The 22,699-nt window shown below is 38.7% G+C and overlaps 1 protein-coding gene across 8 annotated transcripts in view; it reads right to left on the reverse strand.

Moving 5' to 3' along the window:
• The window catches only part of Ap2b1 (adaptor related protein complex 2 subunit beta 1), a 126,331-nt gene that overhangs the window by 67,956 nt on the left and 35,676 nt on the right, over positions 1–22,699 (reverse strand). For all 8 annotated transcript variants that reach the window (XM_029553583.1, XM_008848130.3, XM_008848134.3 and 5 more), the window contains exons 6-13: positions 19,331–19,521; positions 16,982–17,203; positions 16,326–16,446; positions 16,109–16,204; positions 13,593–13,708; positions 11,081–11,246; positions 9,544–9,642; positions 4,566–4,825 (exon numbers count right to left, since the gene is read on the reverse strand). In XM_029553583.1, the coding sequence (XP_029409443.1) occupies positions 4,566–4,825; positions 9,544–9,642; positions 11,081–11,246; positions 13,593–13,708; positions 16,109–16,204; positions 16,326–16,446; positions 16,982–17,203; positions 19,331–19,521 (1,271 nt within the window). The remainder of the gene's footprint in view (positions 1–4,565; positions 4,826–9,543; positions 9,643–11,080; positions 11,247–13,592; positions 13,709–16,108; positions 16,205–16,325; positions 16,447–16,981; positions 17,204–19,330; positions 19,522–22,699) is intronic.

Here is a 22,699-nt window from a genome sequence, read left to right on the forward strand (position 1 = left end):
AGCTGTGCAAACTCCAGGTTTCCTGCTTTTGTGAGGTGTCAACCATGCTGGGGCAGCCTTTGGTAATGAAGCTATCTGTGAGTCATTTCTGCTCCCGTAACCCTTCACTCATATTCCTATAAGTAATCCCAATAAAACTGATTGGTTCACCAAGTTGGATTTTAGTGGTTATCCTTACTTTGGTCTCTCGTTCCCTATCTGGAGTGAGTAGACATTTGTTCATGTCTCCCTAGGAACAGTGTCCCACAATAACATACTTCACAGTGATAATCAGACAGGTTCCCTGAGGGTGAGATCCCTTTCATACCCAATGCCCAGGGTGCAAAAATGCAAACACATTTGAAAGGAAAATGTCTAAAAAAGAGCCTCTGCTAGAGAAGATACACCTAGGAAAATGTTTAAAAGACCACTGCTACTTTGGTCTAAGCTTTGGCATCTGACTACTTGAGCTGGCAACAGAACTTGATATTGTCCATGTGGTACCAGTTTTGTGATCATGCAGAATGAAAGTATTTAGGAGTTACAGAGGTATGTACCAAGATTCCAGAGAAAAGCCTGGGAGGTCAAACAGTGTGCAGTAAGTTTAGATTCCCTGCAAATAGCCTCTGAAAGGAAGCTATGTGGATGAAGCCTAAGTAACAACAGAGATCCCAAGATGTTGGAGATGCCAGGACATGGAATACCTGCTGTGGAAAGTTGCAGGCATGGAGTAGAGCTGGCCCTCTGTATGCTATAACATTAGGGACCTGGCTGCTAAAGACCACTGGAACTCAGAAGATTCCATCAAGTGCCTACATGTGGGGCATGGATCTACAGGATTTGGTGTTTGCGCTGATGGGTTTGGTCTTGCTTTGGTCCAATCTTATATTGCATTCTTCCAGGTCCTCCTCCTTGGAATGGGAATGTCTGCTTCGTGCTACTTTACATTGAAAGTATGTAATTTTATTTTTGATTTTATAGGGCCTCATAACTAAGAGTTTGCCTTGAGTCTCAGCAGAGACTTTGGACGTGTCAATAGTGTTGACAATGTTAATACTATCCCTGCTTTTGAAGTTGGAATGAATATTATAAAAGCTGTAAGATGAAATGGCCATGAACTTGTGAGAGAAGGGGAAGGAGAAACTTTATGGTTTGGATCTGAAATGTCTCTCAGAGGATCATGTTTTAAATGCTTAGTCCTCAGCTTGTGGCACAGCTTTGTGGAGCATTTAGGATGTAGGGCCTGGTTGGCAGAAGTGGAACACTAGGGGTGGACTGCTGAAAGCTAACGTCTCTGGTACCAGCCTGCTATCCTCTGCTTCTTGTCTGCTGCCACACGAATGAACTGCTTCCTCATACTCCTCCTGCTATGAATGGAGTGCTCCTGGAGCCTTGCCTTCCCTACGAGGGACTGAAGTACCTTATTTGGCTGTGAGCCCAACTAAGCCCTCCTCCTTTAAGATGTCTCTGCCACATACACATATTGTGTAAAGAGAAAGACAATCTAAGAAAGATGACTTGGGAGTAACTATCAAGAAAGCCATGACAAGAAGGGACAAATAAAAAAGTCAAAGGGGAAGATGACCTCACATACACTTTATAAGAATACATGAAACCTTCAGAGATTAGTCTTTACATATGAAACTCTGCCATCTTTCAAGTGTCATCTAGGAAATATAAAAGAATACATTTATTTGTACTTTAAAACAGAAATCAGAAAGGGTAACAATGAACAGTCTTCACTATACTGGAAGAGTATTGTAAGAAAGTGAGTCAGATGGGAAATAATCCTAATGCAAAATAAACTTGAAAGGATATGATAAATCTGGGGCTGGAGAGATGGCTCAGCAGTTAAGAGCATTGACTGATCTTGCAGAGGACACAGGTTTGATTCCCAACATCCACATGGCGGCTATGAATTGTCCTTAACTCCAGTTCCAGGGGAATCCAAAGCCCTCTTCTGACTTCCGTGGCATTGCACGACAAGGGTGCACTCACATACATGCAGGCAATACATTCATACACATAAAATAAAAATTAAAAAAAAAAGAATATGATAAATTATGAGTATACATTCAAGAAAAATCAGTATCTAAGTATTTCCTATTATGAAGTAATGGAAAATAACCGCACAAATGTCATCAAAGAAATGTATTTAAAAGGCAAGCCTTTTCTAAATTGGACAACTACTCATTGCCTCACCTCCCTAGAGCAGCTGACAAGTATTTAAAGTACAGTAAGCAAACCCAGGTAGTGAGTACCTCACACTTTTTCAAGTCATTTTGAAGGACGTAGTGAATTAACCTCTTAAAACCTCTACAAGAAGCAGACTAAAGCTTTAAGGTGTTGCTTTAGGAGCTGGGGAGATGGTTCAGAGGACCTGGGTTTGGTTCTCAGCACCCACATGATAGCTAACAACTTCCCATAACTCCAGTTCTAGGGAATCCCACTTCTCTGGCTTCTGCAGGCACTGCATGCAGTGATACACATAAATTAAAAAAAAATTTTTTTAATTGTAAAAAATGTATTGCTTATTCATTTTATGCTGGAAAAGGTAGGCAATAAATAACCTTACAAACATGCCATGTAGCAATTGATTATCCCCTTTTATATCAAAAGATATTTTTCCTGTATTTGTATATCCCTTAAAGACAAAATAAAGTACAAATGGACAAAGAGGTTTTGTTTTGTTGGGGACAGGGTCTCATTATGTAGCCATGACTGGCTTGAACTCACTATTTACACCAGGCTGGCCTGGAACTCACAGAGATCCATCTGCCTCTCCATGTCCCACTATGCCTGGTTTGACATGGAGATTTCGTTGTTTTCTTTCACTTAAGACAGTTGATTCTTTTTAATCTTGAGACAATTTAGAACCCAACTACTGTGAAACTGAAGCCATTCCTTGTCATTCAGATCATAACATGCTTCGGTGTTTCTTCCAGTTCCTAATGTGTTTCAGAAATGTGAGGAGCAGAAAAAACTCAAAGACAGCTAGCTATATTATCAAAGCCCACCCCAGCATGGGTGACAGCTCACGAAAGCAGGAAACCCAGGAGCACACTATACAACCTGCAGGTAGCTCAACAGGTCAGAGAGTATCCTTTGCTGGTAGCTCAGCTGGTCTGAGCCTCTGCCAGGCAGCTCAGCTAAACTCTGCTTCTTGACAAATAAGTTTTGATAGAGATCTTAGTATAAGCCAGAGTTGGTAGTGCAGGCCTCTAATCCCATTTTCTCAGGAAACTGAGGCAAGAGGATCAAAGCCAGTTTTGGCTACACAATGAATTCCAGGTCAGCCTGGTTTACATAAGATTCTGTCTTAAAAAAAAAACAAAAAACAAAATCAGAGGCCAGGTGTGGTGGCACATACCCTTAATCCCAGCATTTGGGAGGCAGAGGCAGGCAGATCTCTGAGAGTTCCAGGCCAGCCTGGTCTACATAGTGAGCTCTAGGCCAGCTGGGGCTACAGGGAGACAGTCTCAAAAACCCCCCCTGCCAAAAAAAAAAAAATCAGAAAGGGTTTATTAGGTGTTCCTCACAACTTGAGGCAGCTACAAAAGCAAGAGCTGTATGTTACCTAGAGTTTGTTCCTACCAGACTGTTCTTAGTGATTTGATCAACCTAGTCTGATAAAACAAACCAAGAAAACAAACAAAAAACAGGCACACATAATTGAAAGCTATGACCACATACAGAATTTAGGATGTTTATATAAAGCAATCCCACAAAAATTATTTCATTAATAGTTTTATCATAAGAAGTCATTTATAGCCGGGTGTGGTGGCACATGCCTTTGATTCCAGTACTCAGGAGTCAGAGGCAGGTGGATCTCTGTGAGTTCAAGGCCAGCCTGGTTTACACAGTGACTTCCAGGCCAGTTGGGACTATAGGAAGATCATTTCTCAAAAAGACCAAGGAGAAAAAACAAAAAAAGAAGTCATTTATACAGGAGAAATAGTATCTGTGTATGTATGCACACATGTGAATGGGCATCTGGCGGACAGAGGACAGCTTCAGTGTTATTTCCCAGGCACCTTGTTTTTTGAGATAGTGTCTCTCACTGGGACTTGAGATGCACTAATTAGGCTAGTCTGAATGGTCACGAGTCCCAGGGATTTTCCTGTCTCTGCCTCTCCAGTGCTGGGATTATTAAGTACGCACTACTATGCCCAGCTTTTTTCCTGTGGGTTCTATGGATCAAATCCAGGTTCTTCCTTTTTACTGATAGAGCTATCTTCCCAGACCTAGTATCTAATAACTTTATCTATAAACCTCAACCAAAGTTCTTGTAAAGGATAAAGATTGCTAAGTGTAAAAATAGTACCCTCCTCCAAGTTTTCAACCTTGGGACTATTCCTAGAGTCATTTTACTGGAGATATAAACAACTTTCAAACTCTATCAAACAGGTCTCCACCAGTCTTCTACAGTCTTATACTCCTAGTATGGGACTCTGATAAAGCAGCTCCCTAGAGCAGTAAGATTCTAAAATGCACAGCAAATTCTTTTCCAGGCTATGAAAGTAGAAGGAAACCCAACTCTATATAAACAGAATTACTTTTCACTGAAACCTACTTCACCTGCTTACCTCCCATGATGAATAGGCAAGTGTTTGCGATGGATCCCATGACTCCCCTCCACAAAAGCATTTGGAGGTTTATGGTACACAGAGGCCAAAGAACCAATGTGGCAGATTAGCTCATCCAGGAGGGTTGGTTCAATAAGGTCTGTCTCCTCAGAGATCAATGGTTTCTCAGACAAGACTACTTCTTTGGCTGTCACAGGGTCAGTTGAAAGAAGGCGCCAATAAATATAACCCCGATCTCGGAGGTCAGGATTATCAGAATCCTAAGAAAAGTCAAGTGCAAGAAGGTTTAGATAAAACTGTTCTCCATAAAGCACAGGAAGTGCTAGATTTATTGTCAAGCAATCCTGTAGTGATTTATGCAAACTAGCTATTAAAAAGATATTTGAGCTAGTTTAAAAAGAAAAGATATTTTACCCAGTTGAAATAGTCATAAGTCTATAATGTCTAATGTTTCAAAGAACTTAAACTGAAATGAGTGCTAGGACTCAAATTCAGAGAAGTTGGTCTCCTAGTTAGCTTCAGCTGTCAACTTCATACAACTCAAAGTTATTTGAAAGAGTCTTAATCGGGGCTAGTGCCTCAATCAGATTGGCCTTTTCTCAACTGCTATTGATGTAGAGGGCCCTGCCCATTGTGGGCAGTGCTACCCCTGGGTAGGTGATCCTGGATTAATATAAAAAAGCCGGCTGGGTATGAGCCAGAGGGAGCAAACCAGTAAAGCAGTGTTCCTCCATGGTTTCTGCTTCAAGCTCCTGCCTTGAGTTCCTGCATTTGCTTCCCTAAAAGAGGACAGCCTGTAAGCCTTTCCTTTGCTTCCCTAAGTTGTTTTTGGTTATGGTGTTTATCATAGCAATGGGAAGGCTAACTAGAACAGTTGGGAAGAAGAAAAAAGTTTCAGCCCATAAAATTAACTGGCCTTAGGAAATAAAAATAGTATTTTAAAAACCATTATGTCAAAGGCTGGCAAGATGGTTGAATGAGTTAAGGAACCTGCTACCAAGTTTGACAATCTGAGTTCAATCCCCAGGACCTATATGGTAAGAGAGAACTGCCTCCCATAAGTAGTCATCTGACCTCCATAAACATACTGTTGTATGTAGTAAAAATGTGTCATCTTAAAAAGGCAAAACTGACTTCATCAACAAAGTGTGAAGGTATACACCTGTAATTCAAGTACTCAAAAGTCTGAGGCAGGAGGATTGTATGAATTTGAGGCCAACCAGGGGTACACAGCAAGACTATCTCACAGTCAATCAACCAATCAATCACTATTAAAAAATTAAAAAACAGAAGGAATATTCATGACATACATACCTTACATATATTTTAATACATTCCTTTTTGATTCAAATATGCATATGCATCTCCTATGGAGACACTGGCTAGGTCATAGAAATAAAGAGAGACTATATATAATGCCTGACTAAAGTACTCACAAATGTACTATTATTTAAATTAGAAAGACCAAAATAACAAACTATTTAAGAGTTTATATATATAAATGTTTTCAAAAGGAGTAGCCCTTAGATTTAGTGGTATTTTTGTTGTGGCTTTAAAATAATTTTATACATGTTCATGGCTTTAAAAGAACTATAATCATGCCACAGAACAATTTATAAGGATATAATCTAAAAAGAAGCCTCCTCCAATTATCCAATCCCTTTTCTCCCTTTCAATTCTCCATTCCTCAACCATAATTAGCAGTGTGGTATATTTCTGTCTAGACAGCTCCCATATACACATATACTTACTTAATAATAACCAGTTCCATATTATATATACTGATCCACAAGTTCCTTTCTAACATGTCACAAAGAGCTGTAGTGTACTATTACATATGCACATGATACCTTTTTTACTGGTCCCTCACTAAAGAACATTTAAATTACTGCCTCATTTGTTCTGCCTTCTTATCTTTCAGGTATCTTTCTGTGAATACTACGAAGTGGCAATAAATATTTCTGGTATTGAGTTGTTTAAATGATGCCATGTAATTAAAAAGAAGCCCTCATTATTTATCTAACAACCTACCTAACTTGAGATAGAATCTATGTTGCTAAGCTGTAACTTCTAGTAGGAGTCAAAATACAAGGCAGTCGAGCTACTCCTCTGTTAATCTGGCTTGATTCACAGGTGAACTTCACACTATTTGTGAGAGCAGAACAACTTCGTAGCCTTCAGACAAACCTCCTCAATACTATTGCTGATTTGTTTCAGAACCTGTGATTAAAGGTGTGCACTGTCAAATTTTTATAAATATTAGTATGTAATCAGATTGCATTTAAACCCTGAAAGAAAATCCAAAATATGCCTCTCTTATGTTGCCTATTAATAGATACACAAGCCTTAGTAGATAATGAAGTAGAAAGTCTGTCAAGAATAGCTACCAGAGACATTTTCTTGATTGTTTTATATGTGAGTAGAGAGGGAGCAACGCCAAAATTCCTCTTAGAAACTGTTTTGATGGAATGTAAGTTGAATGTAAGTTGGATCAATTCTGTCATTCTCTATGACCATTTAGAGTTTGAAATTAAAAGAAGAAATAGGAGCATGGGAGGGGGAACCAAATGTGAGGTCAGTGAGATGGTTTGGAGGTTAGGGGAACTTTAATGTGCAAGTCTGATGACTTAAGTTTGATTCCTGGATCCTAAGGAGAACCAACTCCTGAATGTCGTCTACTCAACACCACATGGATGACACATGAACACACACACACACACACACACACACACACACACAAAGCAAAAAAACCAAATTGTTATCAATTTCTCTAACAGGGATACAAATAACTCAAGAATTATTAATTAAGGGTTTAGAAAAAGAAGTCTATAATGTTCAGATACAGAAATTTTTTTAAGAGCTCTTTAAAAATTTTTTAATATTATTTTTTAAATTTAATAACCACACAATTAGAAGAAGCATTTCATTACAGCTTTAACATATTCAATAACAATTTCCAGAGCAAGGATACATCTCTTTCAAAAGTGGCTGTAAAGTTTTAGGTTCACAGTTGAGCTGGAGTTACAGATGGTTATGAGCCACCTGACGTGAGTGCTGGGAACCAAACTTGGGACCTCTGCAGCAGCAGTATGCACTCTTTTTTTGACTCATTTAAAAATAATTTTTTAAATTTTATGTGTATGGGTGTATTGCCTGCATGTAGGTAAGTATACCCGTGTCATGCAATGCTGTAGAGGTCAGAAGAGGCTGTTGGATCCCCTGGGACAGGAGTTATGGACAGTTGTTAGCTGTCATTTGGGTGCTGGAATTCGAAGCTGGGTCTTCTGCTAGAACAACCAGTGTTCTTAACTGCTGAGCCATCTCTCCAGCCCCATCAGCAGTATGCCCTCTTAACCACTAAGTTAATTCTTCAGCCCTCCCAAAACAAATTTTTAAGATATAAAATTAATAAGAAAAATAACAGCTTAAGACTAGGCAAAGTACTACAGAAAGGATTTAAACTTTGCTAGAGATGAAAAAGACAGAAAAATGGTTAACATTTGAATCCGATTTCATGTGTAGGTAGATATACATTTTAACTCTGACAATTCTGCTAAAGCCAGCTTGTTCTCAAATTCAATTAAGAATATTACTAAACAATGATGGACAGGTGATCATTATACTAGTTACACTAGAAAAGGAAATTATTTTGATTTCTATGGATCTGAAATGCTGATCTTATTTTTTTTTTCAAGTGCTCGTAACTGAATGTATAGTTTTGCATGTGCTGGTGCTATACTACTGAGCTATATCCCCAGCTTTTTAACAATTTTTATTTTGAGGGGCTGGAGAGATGGTTCAGCAGTTAGGAGCATTCGCTGCTCTTGCAGAGGACCCAGGTTCAGTTCCCAACAACCACATGGCAGCTAACAACCATTCTAACTCCAGTTCCAGGGGCTCTGACACCCTCTTCTGACTTCCACAGGCACTGTACAACAGAGGTGCACTTATATAATGTAGGCAATACACTCATACACATAAAATAAAAACAATAAAAAATATATTTTGAGGTAGGGTCTCACTAATTTGCCCAAGCAGGCCTTGACTTCTAACCCTCCTAACTCAAGTCTCCCAAGTAGCTGGTAAATTATAGGCCTGTGCCACTAGGCCTAGCTGTGACCTGACCTTTAAAGCCTGTGGCATTCCTAAAACCAGAATCCATCTGAACTTCTTTTCTTCTAACCAAAAATATCTTATATGATGATTACTATTAACTGTCAAGTTGACAGAATCTAGAATCACCTGGGAGGTGGGCCTCTGGGCAGGACTGTAAGGGATTATCTTGATTATGTTAACTGATATGGGAAAATGCCTCTTAATTATGGGTGATACCCATAATTCCCTGGGTGGGAGATCCTGGATGTATATATGGAGAAAGGGAACTGAGCAGCATGCATGCATTTCCAGCTTGTTCCTGACTGATGATGCAATGTGACAAGCTCCCTCAAGCTCCTGCCTCTGTGACTTCTTGGCATGATGGACTGTAACCTGAACCATGAGTCAGAATAAACTCTTTCTCCCTTGAGTTTCTTTGGTCATAGTATTTTATCATGGTGACAGGAAAAGAAACTAAGGCATCATATAATTCAAATGCCAAAATAATTCAAGGAAGCAGTATAAGCACTTTAAAATGATCTCTGAGAAAGGCAGACAATCTGAAAGGAAGATCAAGTATACAGAACTCCATGGGAAGGCTGACATCACCCAGAAGCTAGCAGACTCAATGGTATTTTCACATATGGAGCTCCACTATTAACACTGTACAATTTAAGTTCAATTTTCAAATTTCATGAAAATTGGAATCAAGCTGATCTAAAAACTACATTAGCCAGCTTTAATTTAGCAGAATGTATAAAGAGGCATAACTTTAATATTTTCAGAATTAAAGCTTGTCCCAAACAAACCTTAGAAGTTTCATAAATTCTTAAAATTTGAAATAACACAAATCAATACCTCATTTTTTTTTCAGATCTCTCACCTGTGTGGCCAAGCTCAAGACCTGTTGGACCAACTCCTGTGTCTCTGATGGTTTCTTCAGAAACAGCTTCACTATAGCAGTAAGCAGAGTGAGCTGTACCTAAAAAGAAAGAAAAAAATTCAAAAAAGTAAAAGAGAGGCAGCAGCTCCAAAGTCATGTTTCCCCAACTATGAATTACTAAGGCCTTTCTGATTTTGGTTAAGAGACAAAAGGTTAAAACTCAGGCCAGTATCATTACTAACAGCCAAAGGTATCCTTTAAAATACTACATATTCAATTGAATATTCACCAGTCTTTTATTCTCCAATTGCATTTTTGGTATCAAAAATGGCTTATTTCTGGGCCAGATCATCAACTCTACTTTTATTTTGTTTTATTTTTTATTATTTTATGTGTATGCATGTATTGCCTGCATGTAGGTAAGTGTACCCGTGTCGTGCAGTGCCTGCGGAGGTCAGAAGAGGCTGTCAGATCCCCTGTGACTGGAGTTATGGACAGTTGTTAGCTGCCATGTGGGTGCTGGGATTTGAACCCAGGTCTTCTGCAAGAACAACCAGTGTTCTTAACTGCTGAGCCATCTCTCCAGCCCCGATCAAATTAAAAAAAATTTTTTTAAAGAAACTTATTATTACTGTGTGTGTGGGGGTGTCAAAGGATAACTCTTGAGATATCAGTTCTCTTCTTCCACCTTTACACTGATTCTAGCTAGGGACTCAGACCACAGGTTTGTGCAGCAAACACCTTTAGCTGCTGAGCTATCTCACCAGCCCTCATGCTAACATAAAGTAAAAAAAACTGGTTACTGATCAAATCTTGCACTATTTACTTCTACCAAAACTTACACATTTGAGGGATTTATAGAATCATCTGACATACTGGAAAGCCAAGACAGCAGAATTATTTCAGATTAGAGACAATTTAGAAGGGGACTGCTGAGCTACTTATTTATATTAAAATTACTATAATGAATTACATACACAAACTTCTATTTGCTATGAGCACAAATGCCAGGAGGAAGCACTTAATATTTTGACTGCTTCTCTGGCCCATGGTTCTAATTTTACTAGGAGAGAGGGACAGATGGGAAGAAATCTAATTATTCACAGAGAATCTTTTCAAGTCTCATCACGAGGCACTGTAATGAGCCACAGCAATTACTAAGGAGGATATATAATCATCCTTAAATGAGAGAAAATAAAAATTTGATTATTGCTGTAAACCAGCTGCCATGGAAGTAAGATTCTGGAACAGCAGTGTCACCCTGAATCAGGTAAGAAATGAGACCGTGGTAAGTTCACTTTAGCCTCTGAGGGGTAAAGTCCAGCAACCTGTGCTCAACAAGCCCCTAAATGTTTCTAACACTTCTTAAAGGTTAAGAAACACTAGTCTAAGTTATGCAGCTTTGTTACTTTAGAAATCAGTACTAATAAACAGGACTGTCTCCTTTGAGAAAGAGAAATACATGATGTATGAACAGACAAGAAACCCTTGATATTTTCTTTAACAGATCTAGGACAGAGGACAGAGGAGAACTTACCTGGGTACTTTCATCATGAAAACCCTCTAGGAAGCTCTCCAGTAACTCATCTGCATTATCAATTCTTTCAGCATATTCTCCTACAATCCAAATCATAGCTGCTCGAGCATCTGGCTCATCCAGGGAGTCTAAGTTCTCACAGAGAGTGGCGATGATACTTTCATACCTGTTACAACAAATGGACTATAGTTATCCAGGACAAAACTAAGAACTGTATTTAACAGTAGAGACCAAAGTCAAAACCATAGGCAAGGGACCCTAAACCAAACTACCAAACTATAAAGATCTGAGTTAACAGACTATATGAGTTGTAAGTCAGAAATTTATAAATGTCTTAAACACACTATCTTATATCCTTAAAAACAATCTTTCTTTGAACTATAACAGAGAGTTTTCCTATTTTGCATTTTGTCTTCATGGTAGAAAAGAAGTCTCACTTTATTTTTAGGAAGATCAAATTAGAAAACAATAAACCATAACTTTGCCTCCTATCAATTTTTCATGGGTATGCATGTTTGCATGTACATGGAGGCCAGAGGTTGATGTGGGGTATCTTCCTTGATTGCTCTCCAATTTGTTTACTAGGCAGGGTCTTTTACTGAAACCAGAGCTCAGCGATTTAGCTTGCGCCAGAGATGTCATGTCTACTTTCCTAGTGCTAAAATTACTGGTGGGCCACCATGCAGGCTGGACTTCTATGGGTGCTGGGAATCTGAACTCTAGTCCTCATACTTGTACAGGAAGTACTTTATCCACTGAGCATCTTCCCAGCCTTTATAAAGGATATATATACACACACACACACACTTTTTTTTGGTCTTTTTGAGACAGGGTCTCCCTGTAGCCCCAGCTGTTCTGGAACTCACTACATAGTCCAGATTGGCCTCGAACTCACAGAGATCTGCCTGCCTCTGCCTCCCGAGTGCTGGGAATAAAGGCGTGCTCCACCGCGCCCGGCTGTAAAGGAAATCTTTGTGTTCTTTCTAATGCACATAAACTAATGCTCGGTTCTAATAAGAAATGAGTAATTCAATCATTTATTTTTATTTTTACAGCTCTATGGCTTTCTCGTGTTCACCATGTTGAATCCATCCCCGTGGCTAATGTAATTCTAAAACTTCATTACTGAAGATTGAACTTGGGGCTAGCATATGCTAGACAAGCACTTTACCAATGAACTATATTCTATATTCCTAGCCTTTTTAAAGAAAAAAACAAAACAAAACTTATTATTTTGAAATAGGATCTTACTAAGTTGCCCAAGCTGGCTCTGCATTTGTGATCCTGCCTCAGCCTCCTGATTAGCTGAAATTACAGGCCTATGCCACCAGGTCCAGCAGGTTAGTTAATTTTAAACATTAGCATGAGACAGAATAATAGATGTGGATAACCTGTATACTTGGTCAAGTGTATACCTCATCTCTACTTATTAAACCTGGCTTTTGATAGCTTTTTTAAAATTAAACTTATCACGACCCTTTTATTAACACAAATCTGACACATTTTTCTATTAATCATATTGAAATAGACACCTTTACCTGTAATAAAACAGTTTAGAAACCTGATCTTCCTCTTTTCTGGGAGAGTAATAAAAGTAGTGGTCCTTGTTCCAAAAATGTCACTTCTCATATTAAAGAAGAAAAATTTGGGCCAGGAGTGGTGGCGAACACCTTTAATCCCAGGACTTGGGAGGCAGAGGCAGGTGGATCTCTGTGAGTTTAAGGCCAGCCTGGTCTGCATAGTGAGTTCCAGGACAGCTGGGGCTACAGGGAGACCCTGACTCAAAAAAACCAAAAAAAGAAAAAGAAAAAAATTTACAAATTCTTAATTGCTTTCCTTCAAAATCAAACATGAAAAGTATTTTTGCTTCATAAACTAAGAGGCTTCAATCTGAAAAATCTGTAAAGTGAAAATGTAGGTTCTGAATAACTGTGTAGGAACAGGGAAGGTTGGAGACAGGTAATTTATTACAATATATTCTGTAAGTTTCTACAAAGTAATAGATCCCATACAAGGTAAAGAGTATAGCTGTTACCTTCCTGTTTTTATGGAAGGGTAGCCATATGATTTATCATTCATACTAAAGACATTTCTGAGAGGATAAAGTGCGTAATCATTCACCTATCATAAACAGAGCAAGCCTAGACCCCTTGAAATGTATGTGTACTATTTAACGGTAACTTGGCTATAAAATAATCTAGTATGTTTCATTTAGTCTATACCAACAAGCAGGACAGACTTAGAACTTCATTTCTACTAAAAATGTTAAAGAAGTTGGGCATGGTGCCTGTAATCCTGCAGTTAAGAGGCCAGCTTGAAACTAAAAAAAATAAAAAATAAAAGAATTTTAGCCCCTGTTAGCTACCTACTTAATACATTTCTGATTTTAATGAAGTATCTATTATGATCAATTACATTAAAAAGAATACTTCTTATCTAGTCAATTTCAAAGTGCCTTCTTAAACATTTCTCACATGATTTGAGGATGAGGGTTAAAAGAACTTTGACATACTTGTTGGGATATTTTCGGAAGATGTCTCTGATGACAACAATTGCCTCTTGAACCACATAATTTACTTTGGTCTGGATTAGATCAAGCAATGTGCTTACACAGCGCTCTGCTGATTGCTAGGGAGAGAACCATCAAAACATAAATCAGTTATCTACTCCATAACAATATTTTTTTAAAAAAGAAACATGCATGTGCATCAACTAAACTAAACAAACAAGCACCTTATGTGTTAAAGCTAGAGGCTAGGCTATCTGAAATATGTCAATATCAGAAATTCTGGAAATATACCAGTTTTGTTGTGTTGTTTTGTGAGACATCTCATTATGTAGCCCTGGCTGGCCTGGAACTCACAGAGATCTTTTGCCACCTCAGTGCTGGGATTAAAAGCACGTGCCACCATGGTGGGTGCGTGCGTGCGTGTGTGCATATGTGTGTGTGTCTTCCTAGGATTGAACCAGGGCATGACATAAGCTAGCTAAGCACTCTACTACTGAACTACATCTCCATCCCCCAGATGATTCAGTTTAAATGAATAAAAGCTCACCTTAGCTGGGAGAATAGAAACAAGAAAGAGTAAGCCAGGGTATGAGGAAAGAATAAAGATTAAAGAGTATGTCACAGCAGGAGGTCTTTAAATGGACTTCTTAGATGACTAGAGACTGCACAGAGGTTTATTTTTAAGATTTATTTGTGTGCCTATGAACATGTGTACAGGTGCCCGCAGAGCCCAGAAGAAGGCGTCAGATCCCTGGGAGCTGAAGTTTAAGGTATCTGTGAACTGTCTAATATGGATACTGGGATCTGAACTCTGGTCTTTATGACAGAGCAGCAAACACTATTAACCACTGAGTCATCTCTCCCTGCACAGAGTGCCTAAAAAAGTTTTTTTTTTTAAATTTTATGTGGGGCTGGAGAAATGGCTCAGCAGTTAAGAGACCTGGCTGTTCTTGCAGAAGACTCAGGTTTGAATCCCAACACCCACATGGCAGTTAACAAACATCTGTTAACTCCAGCTCCAGGAGATTGGAAGTCTTTTTCTGGCCTTCACAGGCATTGCATGACCTGGGTGCACTTACATACATGCAAGCATAACATTTATACACATTAAGTACATAAATAGTTTATAAAAAATTTTATGTGTATGAGTATTTCCTTGCATGAATGTAAGTGTACCACATATGTGCAATGCCTGCAAAGGTAGGAAGAGGGTGCCAGATCTCCTGGAACTGGAGTTACAGACAGTTGTTAGATGCCATGTGGGTGCTAGGAACCAAACCTGGGTCCTCTGCAAGGGCATCCAATGCTCTTAACTGCTGAGCCATCTCTCCAGCCCCTCGGGGTGTTGATAAACCACCTAAAATGAATCACCAAATTTTGTATGTGCATACAAAAATATTCCACAGATACAAGTGCACACCTTTCATTTTCTTTTCAGTTATCTATGATACAAAATACCATAGAGTTTAATCTATTAATCTTTTACCAACAAAGAAAATACGTAAGAATACAAATTTTAATAAATGTATTGACACTGCGATAGTTCTTTGAAAGGACAGAGAGAGACCCTAAAAATCCAACCACCAGTCACAAATCCAAACAATGCACAATGTAATACTAATTACAAGTCACTAAAGTATATGCCCCCTGCTAGGATTCAAAAGGAAGCAGACAGCCATCACCTCGCTAAAAACCAAGCCTCCAGATTTAATTATCTAAAGGGGGCAGCTAACAACCATTGGTAACCCTAGTTGCAGAGGATCCGACACCCTCTTTTGGCCTCCTCAGGCACTGCATGCACGTGGTGCACCTACATACATGCAGGCAAAACACATAAAAGCCAAATCCAGTCTCTGTAAAGTCTATAAGCCTAATAAGCTTTAATACATGGTAACAGGGCAGGTAAGATGGCTCAGAAGGTAAAGAAACTTGCTGCCAAGTGTGATGACCAGAGTTTGAGTCCCAGGGCCTACACGGTAGAAGGAGAGAATCAATTCCCACAAGCTGTCCACTAATCTTCTCACATGCCCCTGGCACATGCATGGTCATGCCACACCATACCCACCCACACGTAAAAAGAATTTTAAAAAAATCTCTAATAAAAATCCGTAAAAAAAAAAAAATCGGTAACAAATTTATAGATATATGGGAATATCAAAAATCAAAAGGAATTAAAAATAATTCTTTCTGAACAGAGGGTCTAGGTAGAGAAGATAAAGAACCAGGGACAGTAGTTCCTCAGTCCATTAACTATATACTTTATTATTCTGATTAACTTCAAAATATGTATTTTATTTTGTTTTTTTTTTTTTTTGGTCTTTTTGAGACAGGGTCTCCCTGTAGCCCCAGCTGGCCTGGAACTCACTATGTAGACCAGGCTGGCCTTGAACTCACAGAGACCCACCTGCCTCTGCCTCCCAAGTGGGCCACCACATCTGGCACAAAATACAAATATTTTAAAGAATGGAGTGAAATCCAGAATTCCATCATGTGTGATTCAACTCCCACTGGAATTTTACCTCCACTTTGATGGCACATCGTCCAATGGCCCGCACAGCTTTCCGAACAAAGTCAACATCTACTTCAGTGGCATATTCCTTCAGCTCTGCAAGAACCTGCCAAATACCCAAGAAGTGGATAATCTTTAAAGATTCTCAATCAGCAATTTCACAGTCTTCTGAAAGCCAGAACACAAGCTCTAAGCCAGCATAAATTTGAGCCCACTTAAGGCCTGACCTGAGCAATGTTGGCTTGGGATGCCAGACGAATCATGATGTCCAACTTCTCTAATTTAACATAGATAGGGTCATTGTACTTCACAAAGAAGACTTTGATTTCCTGCTTCAAGATTTCTGGCCTATGATGCACAGAAACAAGAAAGGAAGGTGAAGGGTATGGGTACATCCTCAGTTTATTAGTATCAAATCAGTGTCTTTTTGCCCTCCTTCTACTCTTCCTCATAGGGGAGAAAATCTCTCCCAACCCCAGCACTGGGCATCAAACTCAGTGCCTTGCACACTCTAGGCAAGCACTCTACCACCAAGCTACCCTTCCAGCTCTTCTATTCATATCAACTTCATTTGGCACCTGATGCTTACGTATGTGTTATCACAAAGAAGTGCTGAGGAAGAATAACTTAGTTCTAAACTGCAGCTTGAAGGATGTCATCAAGCATGACCAAGAGGTGTTTTTAACAAAACAACCTGAACTGCAACAGGAGACACTTATTACCGAATGTCACCTAAACCATCTGATCCTGCACAAGTCACTCTACTATATAACACTTTTACTTCCATACAGTAAAAACAATTAGCACTAGTCTAGGGAATATTTACATAACGCTTAATTCAAAATTACAAACATTTTTCATCACCAATTCAGTACTTCCCAACCTTTTCTGGACAATCAGGTTGATGTTCCTCAAGGCAACATACTGCACTTCTGGTTCCCCAGACAGCAGAGTGACAAGTGGGGGAGCTAACTTCTTCAGCAGCATATTGTAGTAGTCGGAGTCCTTGGGTAACAATTCTAGAAATTTCATGAGGACTTTTACCGCTGAAAGCACCACTGCTGAGTTGGCATGGGATAGCCGAGGAGTTACTCGCTCACAGATGCTGGGGGCAGAAGGGGAAAATTAGTATCTTAGATTATGATATCCTTGTTCAATTCATTCAATATGGTAATGTTTACATGGCCCAAGTATCAAGAAATTAAAGATTCAGTTAGAAAAGTCAAAGCTCCATGCTTAGGTCAAAATGGTATCAACACTGCAGAAGCCTCATACCCAGAAAACTACAGGCAGAGCAGGGATATCAGAAAACATTAGGAAACCAGCAACAGGGATATTCAAACCAAAATAAAACTAGCCATTCCCCAAACAGTTGAGCTCACACCAATTACCTTCATGTTTACAGTCCTATATTATGTTGGGGCTCCCTGCCTTACAGCCCATTTCTACTCAACCTATAGGAAGTCAAATTGAGCATTCTGAAAGCAAATTCAGTGAGAGATATCAACCCACCTCTGACTAAAGGTTTCATTTTAAGACACGGAAAGAGGTGGGTTGGCAGGAAAAACTACCCAACCTCCTGCTTCCAGGCTAATAAGAGAAACACCGAAACGGTGCTTTTGTTATTGTTGTTTTTACTATCAGAACACTATTGCAATATTCTCACAACTTCTTGTAGCCCCACTATCTATGTCTAGATGCCTCATGAAATCTTGGATATTCACACATGCAGTACTCTCTGTAATCAACCTCATTTTGATAGCTCTTGGGCAACATGAGTAACTGCTCACAATAATAAGGATACAAGATAAGTGGCTATGTTACTCTCTTTTCTTCCTATGTCTACTTGGCTGACTCCTGACCAGGATCCTTCAGGTCTTTAAAAAAGTGTCATCCTCACAAAAAGTGTCATCCTCACAGAGAGGCCTTCTCTGATTACTTAAAAAACTAAAGAAGAAGAAGAAAAAAAATCATGATTCCTAAGGCAGGAGGATGACAAATTTGAGGCCACCTTGGACTATACAGTAAGACTCTGACTAAAAAACAGAAACTATAAAAATGATGAGAGAGAAAGAAAGAAAGATAAAGTACAGCCTCTTTACAACTTCTTACTCTAAAACATCTGGCATTTCCTAAATCTCTTTCTTCATCTTTGTTAGCATCCATCAAAATGGGCCACACTATATACTGTACTGAATATCCATATTGCATATACTCCTTTCTCCATCCCTCAGAATGAATGCTGCATGAGGACCATGATTTTTGTCTGTCCACTGCTGAATCCTCAGAGCCTAGAACAGAACTAAGAAACATTTGTTGAGTGAATGTATGAGTGTAATGTCAATGGCCAATAGAAAATAAAATGTTAGGTATAGTTCTTTCCAGAATATACTTGTACTTTCAATAATGGAAAGAAACTACCAGGAGTATTAGTTGAGTCCAGAGGGAATAAGTTCCCAGACAAGTAAAGAGAACTTACATTCTAGCAGCTTGGAAATCAGCTTCAGCCAGGCAAGGAAGGTTCTTATCTACCATAATTAAAATATGTCAACTTTAATGAAGAGCCAACATTTCCTCAGAAGTACTTTACCTAGCATAGTGCTTATTACATAATATGCTCCAATTAAAAAAATTGGTGGTACTCCAACTTTGTAAACTGAAATGTATGTATATATGTGTTGATGAGAATCAGTAATAAATTTCTGATAGTCAAAGAAAATTTGCAACACGAAAGTGGTAAAGAGCTGGTCAGAATAATCAAGACATGGTTCTCAAAACCTCTGAATTTAGGCTGACATGATTTCCATATCTAGTGATAAGCTGACTTCAATACAGCTGCCACAGCACTAAACTATAGGTATTGCTCAGCTCAAAAATGAGCATGAAGCCACTTTCTAAGTATCTAATAGAATGGACAGTGTGTCACTACAAAAGAGACATTCACAACTTTTGTTTACAAGATGGCCAGGAACTAAGAGATAGAAGACAATGGTGAGGGAGATTTTTAGCAAAAAATGAGAAACACATAGAAACAGCTGGATATTTGGGAGGGGGGCATGGTTTATTTTCTCTCTTGTAGTGTTCCTAAATCTAGTGAGAAAAAATGCTAGAGATAGCAACCCACAAATCCACTGTCTTTCTTTAAACTGACGACTTCTTATACTAAGAGCAGACATTAGACATGATTCCATCAGGCAAGACCACCAGCTACTCTCCAGTAAAATAGACTGACCTCTGAGCTTCCCGGTCATCTTTTGGGTTATAATTAGACAGACAGTCCAAGATAAAGATCTGGCCCCATTCAGTGCACTCATTCAGGGCTGTGAGCAGCTTGTTGATGTTCTGGGGGTTCAGATCGAGTAAGTTGCTGTTTGGGTGAGACTCACTGATCTCAGACAATGCTGCTACAGCATTAGCCACCACCTGGGAAAGAAATAGAAGACTTTGATATACTCACAACATCAAAACTATGAAACATAATCAGTTTTGTAGGATCACTTCAGATTGCAACTCATGCCTCAACATTTTACCAAGTCTGAAAAAAATATGTATTCAAAACACGTATGCTTTCAAAATATGTATTTCAAAACATGTATGCTTTTAAAACATGTATTAAATCACCAATGATGGCATACACAGCTGCTTAATAATCAGGCAACCCAGAATTAAAGCAGTTCAGATATTAGCAGAGTCACAGATGAGTCACTATTAAAACATTAATCATTGCAACAGTACTCAAAACTATCAATAAAATCAAGACGTGAATAACTATAAAACATGAAGTCTAAAGTGGGTATCAGCTCACACCTGTAATCCTAGCACCATGGTGGCTGAGACAAGGAGGGTTCTTTCAAGTTTGAGGCCAGCATGGGGTAGTTAAATAGTGAATTCCAGGCCAGCCCAGGCTACAGGACAAGATCCCTCAAAAAAAAGAAGAAAAAGAGAAGAAAAGAAAAATATAAATAAATATTTACATTAGGTAAAGAGAAAAATCTAGGCCAAATTATAGGGCCGTAAGTGTATGTGTATAACAGGGAGGTGCTACTGTCAATTATAACACATTTCTTGGAGTGAGAATATATACACTTGAGACCAGAATTCACAGTGTACAGCGCTAGAACACGATCTCTGCAATGTGGTTTCCTCATCTAAAGACTGGAGATAGTTTAATCTACATAATAGATTAGTTTTAGCCTCAGGATACAAATCAGGTCATATTATCAATTAATAGAAGTGTTGTGAGGTTGTCTCACCAGAGAAGACCACTCAGACATTGAAAATTGCCGAAAGAAAGTCTTTATAGCTGGCCAGCGACAACAATGGGTGTTATATCCCAAGCCCAGTCTTGAGCCTTTCGCAGGGTAGGCTTTTATACAGAAAAACCACATCACTCTCTGCTCAGAGGTGGAAAAGTTCCCAGCAGTTTTTTCCTGCAGGTGAAAGCCGAGTAGAACAGGAAGTACAGAAGCTAAAAACAAGCACTTAGCAAGAGCAGCCAGGTACCTGTTGACCGTTTTCCTCAAATCCACATCTTGGTGCAGCTGGGCCCACACTTTGAGCCAACTGCCTCTTGGTTACAGTTGTTGGGAGCAGCTAGGGTTGTAACATGGAGTAGCTATGGTCAGTACTGAGGTGCCTCATCACAGAAGTACTTTTCACAAAGCCATACAAAAATTTAAGGTGGTAATTATTACCATTTCATTAAATAAAAGTTGCACAATTTTTCAGAGTAACATCTCTGAAACTGAGAGGCATTTATAATCAATTACTCAGTTTAATGGGAAACATTTTTCCTAGGCATATAGAAATATAACTTATAATCAATGAAATAGTAAATTCAGTAAATTATGGCATCTCAAACATATACTTACTCCAGACAGTAAGTGAAAAACCTTACTGTAGACAAGAAAGTACACATCCTGACTCCCAATATGAGAATATATGTAACTACAAAAAGAAATGCTATCACTTTTCATCGGAATTACAGATTATTCCTAATGTAACTGACAAATAGGCATTTAAAATTATTTGAAAATTACAAAAGGCTGAGTGTCAAGGTGTACACCTTTAATCCTAGCACTCAGGTGGCAGAGGAGAAAATATGAAAGAAATACATTATGTACATGAACAACAATAAGTAAAAAACATAAGAGGCTAGGGGGAGATGGCTCACTCTGCAAAGCGCTTGTTGCACAAGTACCATGAACTAGATTTGGTTCCCCAGCACCCACACAAAAAGCCTAGCATAGAGGTGCACCTCTATAATTCCAGCACTGGGAAGGCAAGAGCTTGCTTACTCAAAAAAGTAAGGTGGAGGGCAATTGAAGAAGACACCTGATGTCAACCTCTAGCCTTCTGGTCTACATACAAGAGAATGGAAGGAGGAGGAGAAGAGGAGGGGAGATGAAGGACAGAAAAGAGAAAAAAAGAGAGAAACAAGAAAAAAATCAATCTCTCAGAACTTAAATTTAGTCTTTGTAGAACAGAGAGACACTCAAGAGGCTCCATACCTCCATGGGACTCTAAAGGCAGTTAATAGTTGCTGAGGGGGAAAGAGACATTTGCTTCAATGTTGTAGCCCCTGTTAAGGTATGTACATAACCTCTCATTCATTCTCCTATAAACAGCCCTAATGAAACTCTTTGGGACACACATCTACAAAGACATGAAGGTAAAAGGGAGACTGATTGGGAAAAGGGGATTAACAGGAGTGGGAGGCAGAAAAGAGAAGGTAACAGGTGCATTTGATCAAAATACATTATATACATGAAAATGTTATGATGAAACCATTATGTTTAATTATGGTTTCATTATTAATTAATACATGCTAATCAAAAACAAAAAAATTAATATACATTTTAGTATATTAGGCCTGGTGGCGCATGCCTTTAATCCCAGCACTCAGGGCAAGCAGATCTCTATGAATTTGAGGAGGAAAAAAGAAAAGCACTCAGGTCAGATCAAAGTGCTAAGAAATTCAAGAGTTAGGCAATGTTGGCCTTGTATCAAAGCAGTTTTCAAATGGCTCTACCTCTGAGCATGGCAATTCTACACAAATTAATAGCAGCCAGACCTTCAGTACCAATTATAACTATAGTCACCTGGAGAACTCAGATACAAACTGAACATATTATCTCCATTACCTTCAAGTACTTACCACATACTGGCACTTGCATATATACCTACAATTCTACTGACCCTCTAACTCCTTTACTGACATTTTCTATGAAGAGCACTATATACTTTTCATTTATACAAAGTATTTTCATTTTAAGGTATTACTTATTAATACATACTTAGAGATAAAATAAATCCTATCATTAAATTCTAAGTGACAACACAAGTTTTCTATGTGTTTTAACCTACCTTTAACAATTTAACACAGTCTCTATTAATGTCAAATATACTGATAAAAACTCCTCCAGCTTCAAAAGCAATCTAGACAGATCTGACTTCAACATTTCCAAATGACAACAAACCATAACACATGTGAACTATCTAAATGCCTAAATAAAAATTAGAATCAGAAGTTGCATGGTAAGTCTGTTCAAGACCTGCAGAGTAACATTTACTATGTGTCAGGCATTATTTAAAATACTAA

This window comes from Nannospalax galili, unplaced genomic scaffold (genome assembly GCF_000622305.1).
Source record: "Nannospalax galili isolate Female #2095 unplaced genomic scaffold, S.galili_v1.0 scaffold363, whole genome shotgun sequence".
Lineage (NCBI taxonomy): Eukaryota > Metazoa > Chordata > Mammalia > Rodentia > Spalacidae > Nannospalax > Nannospalax galili.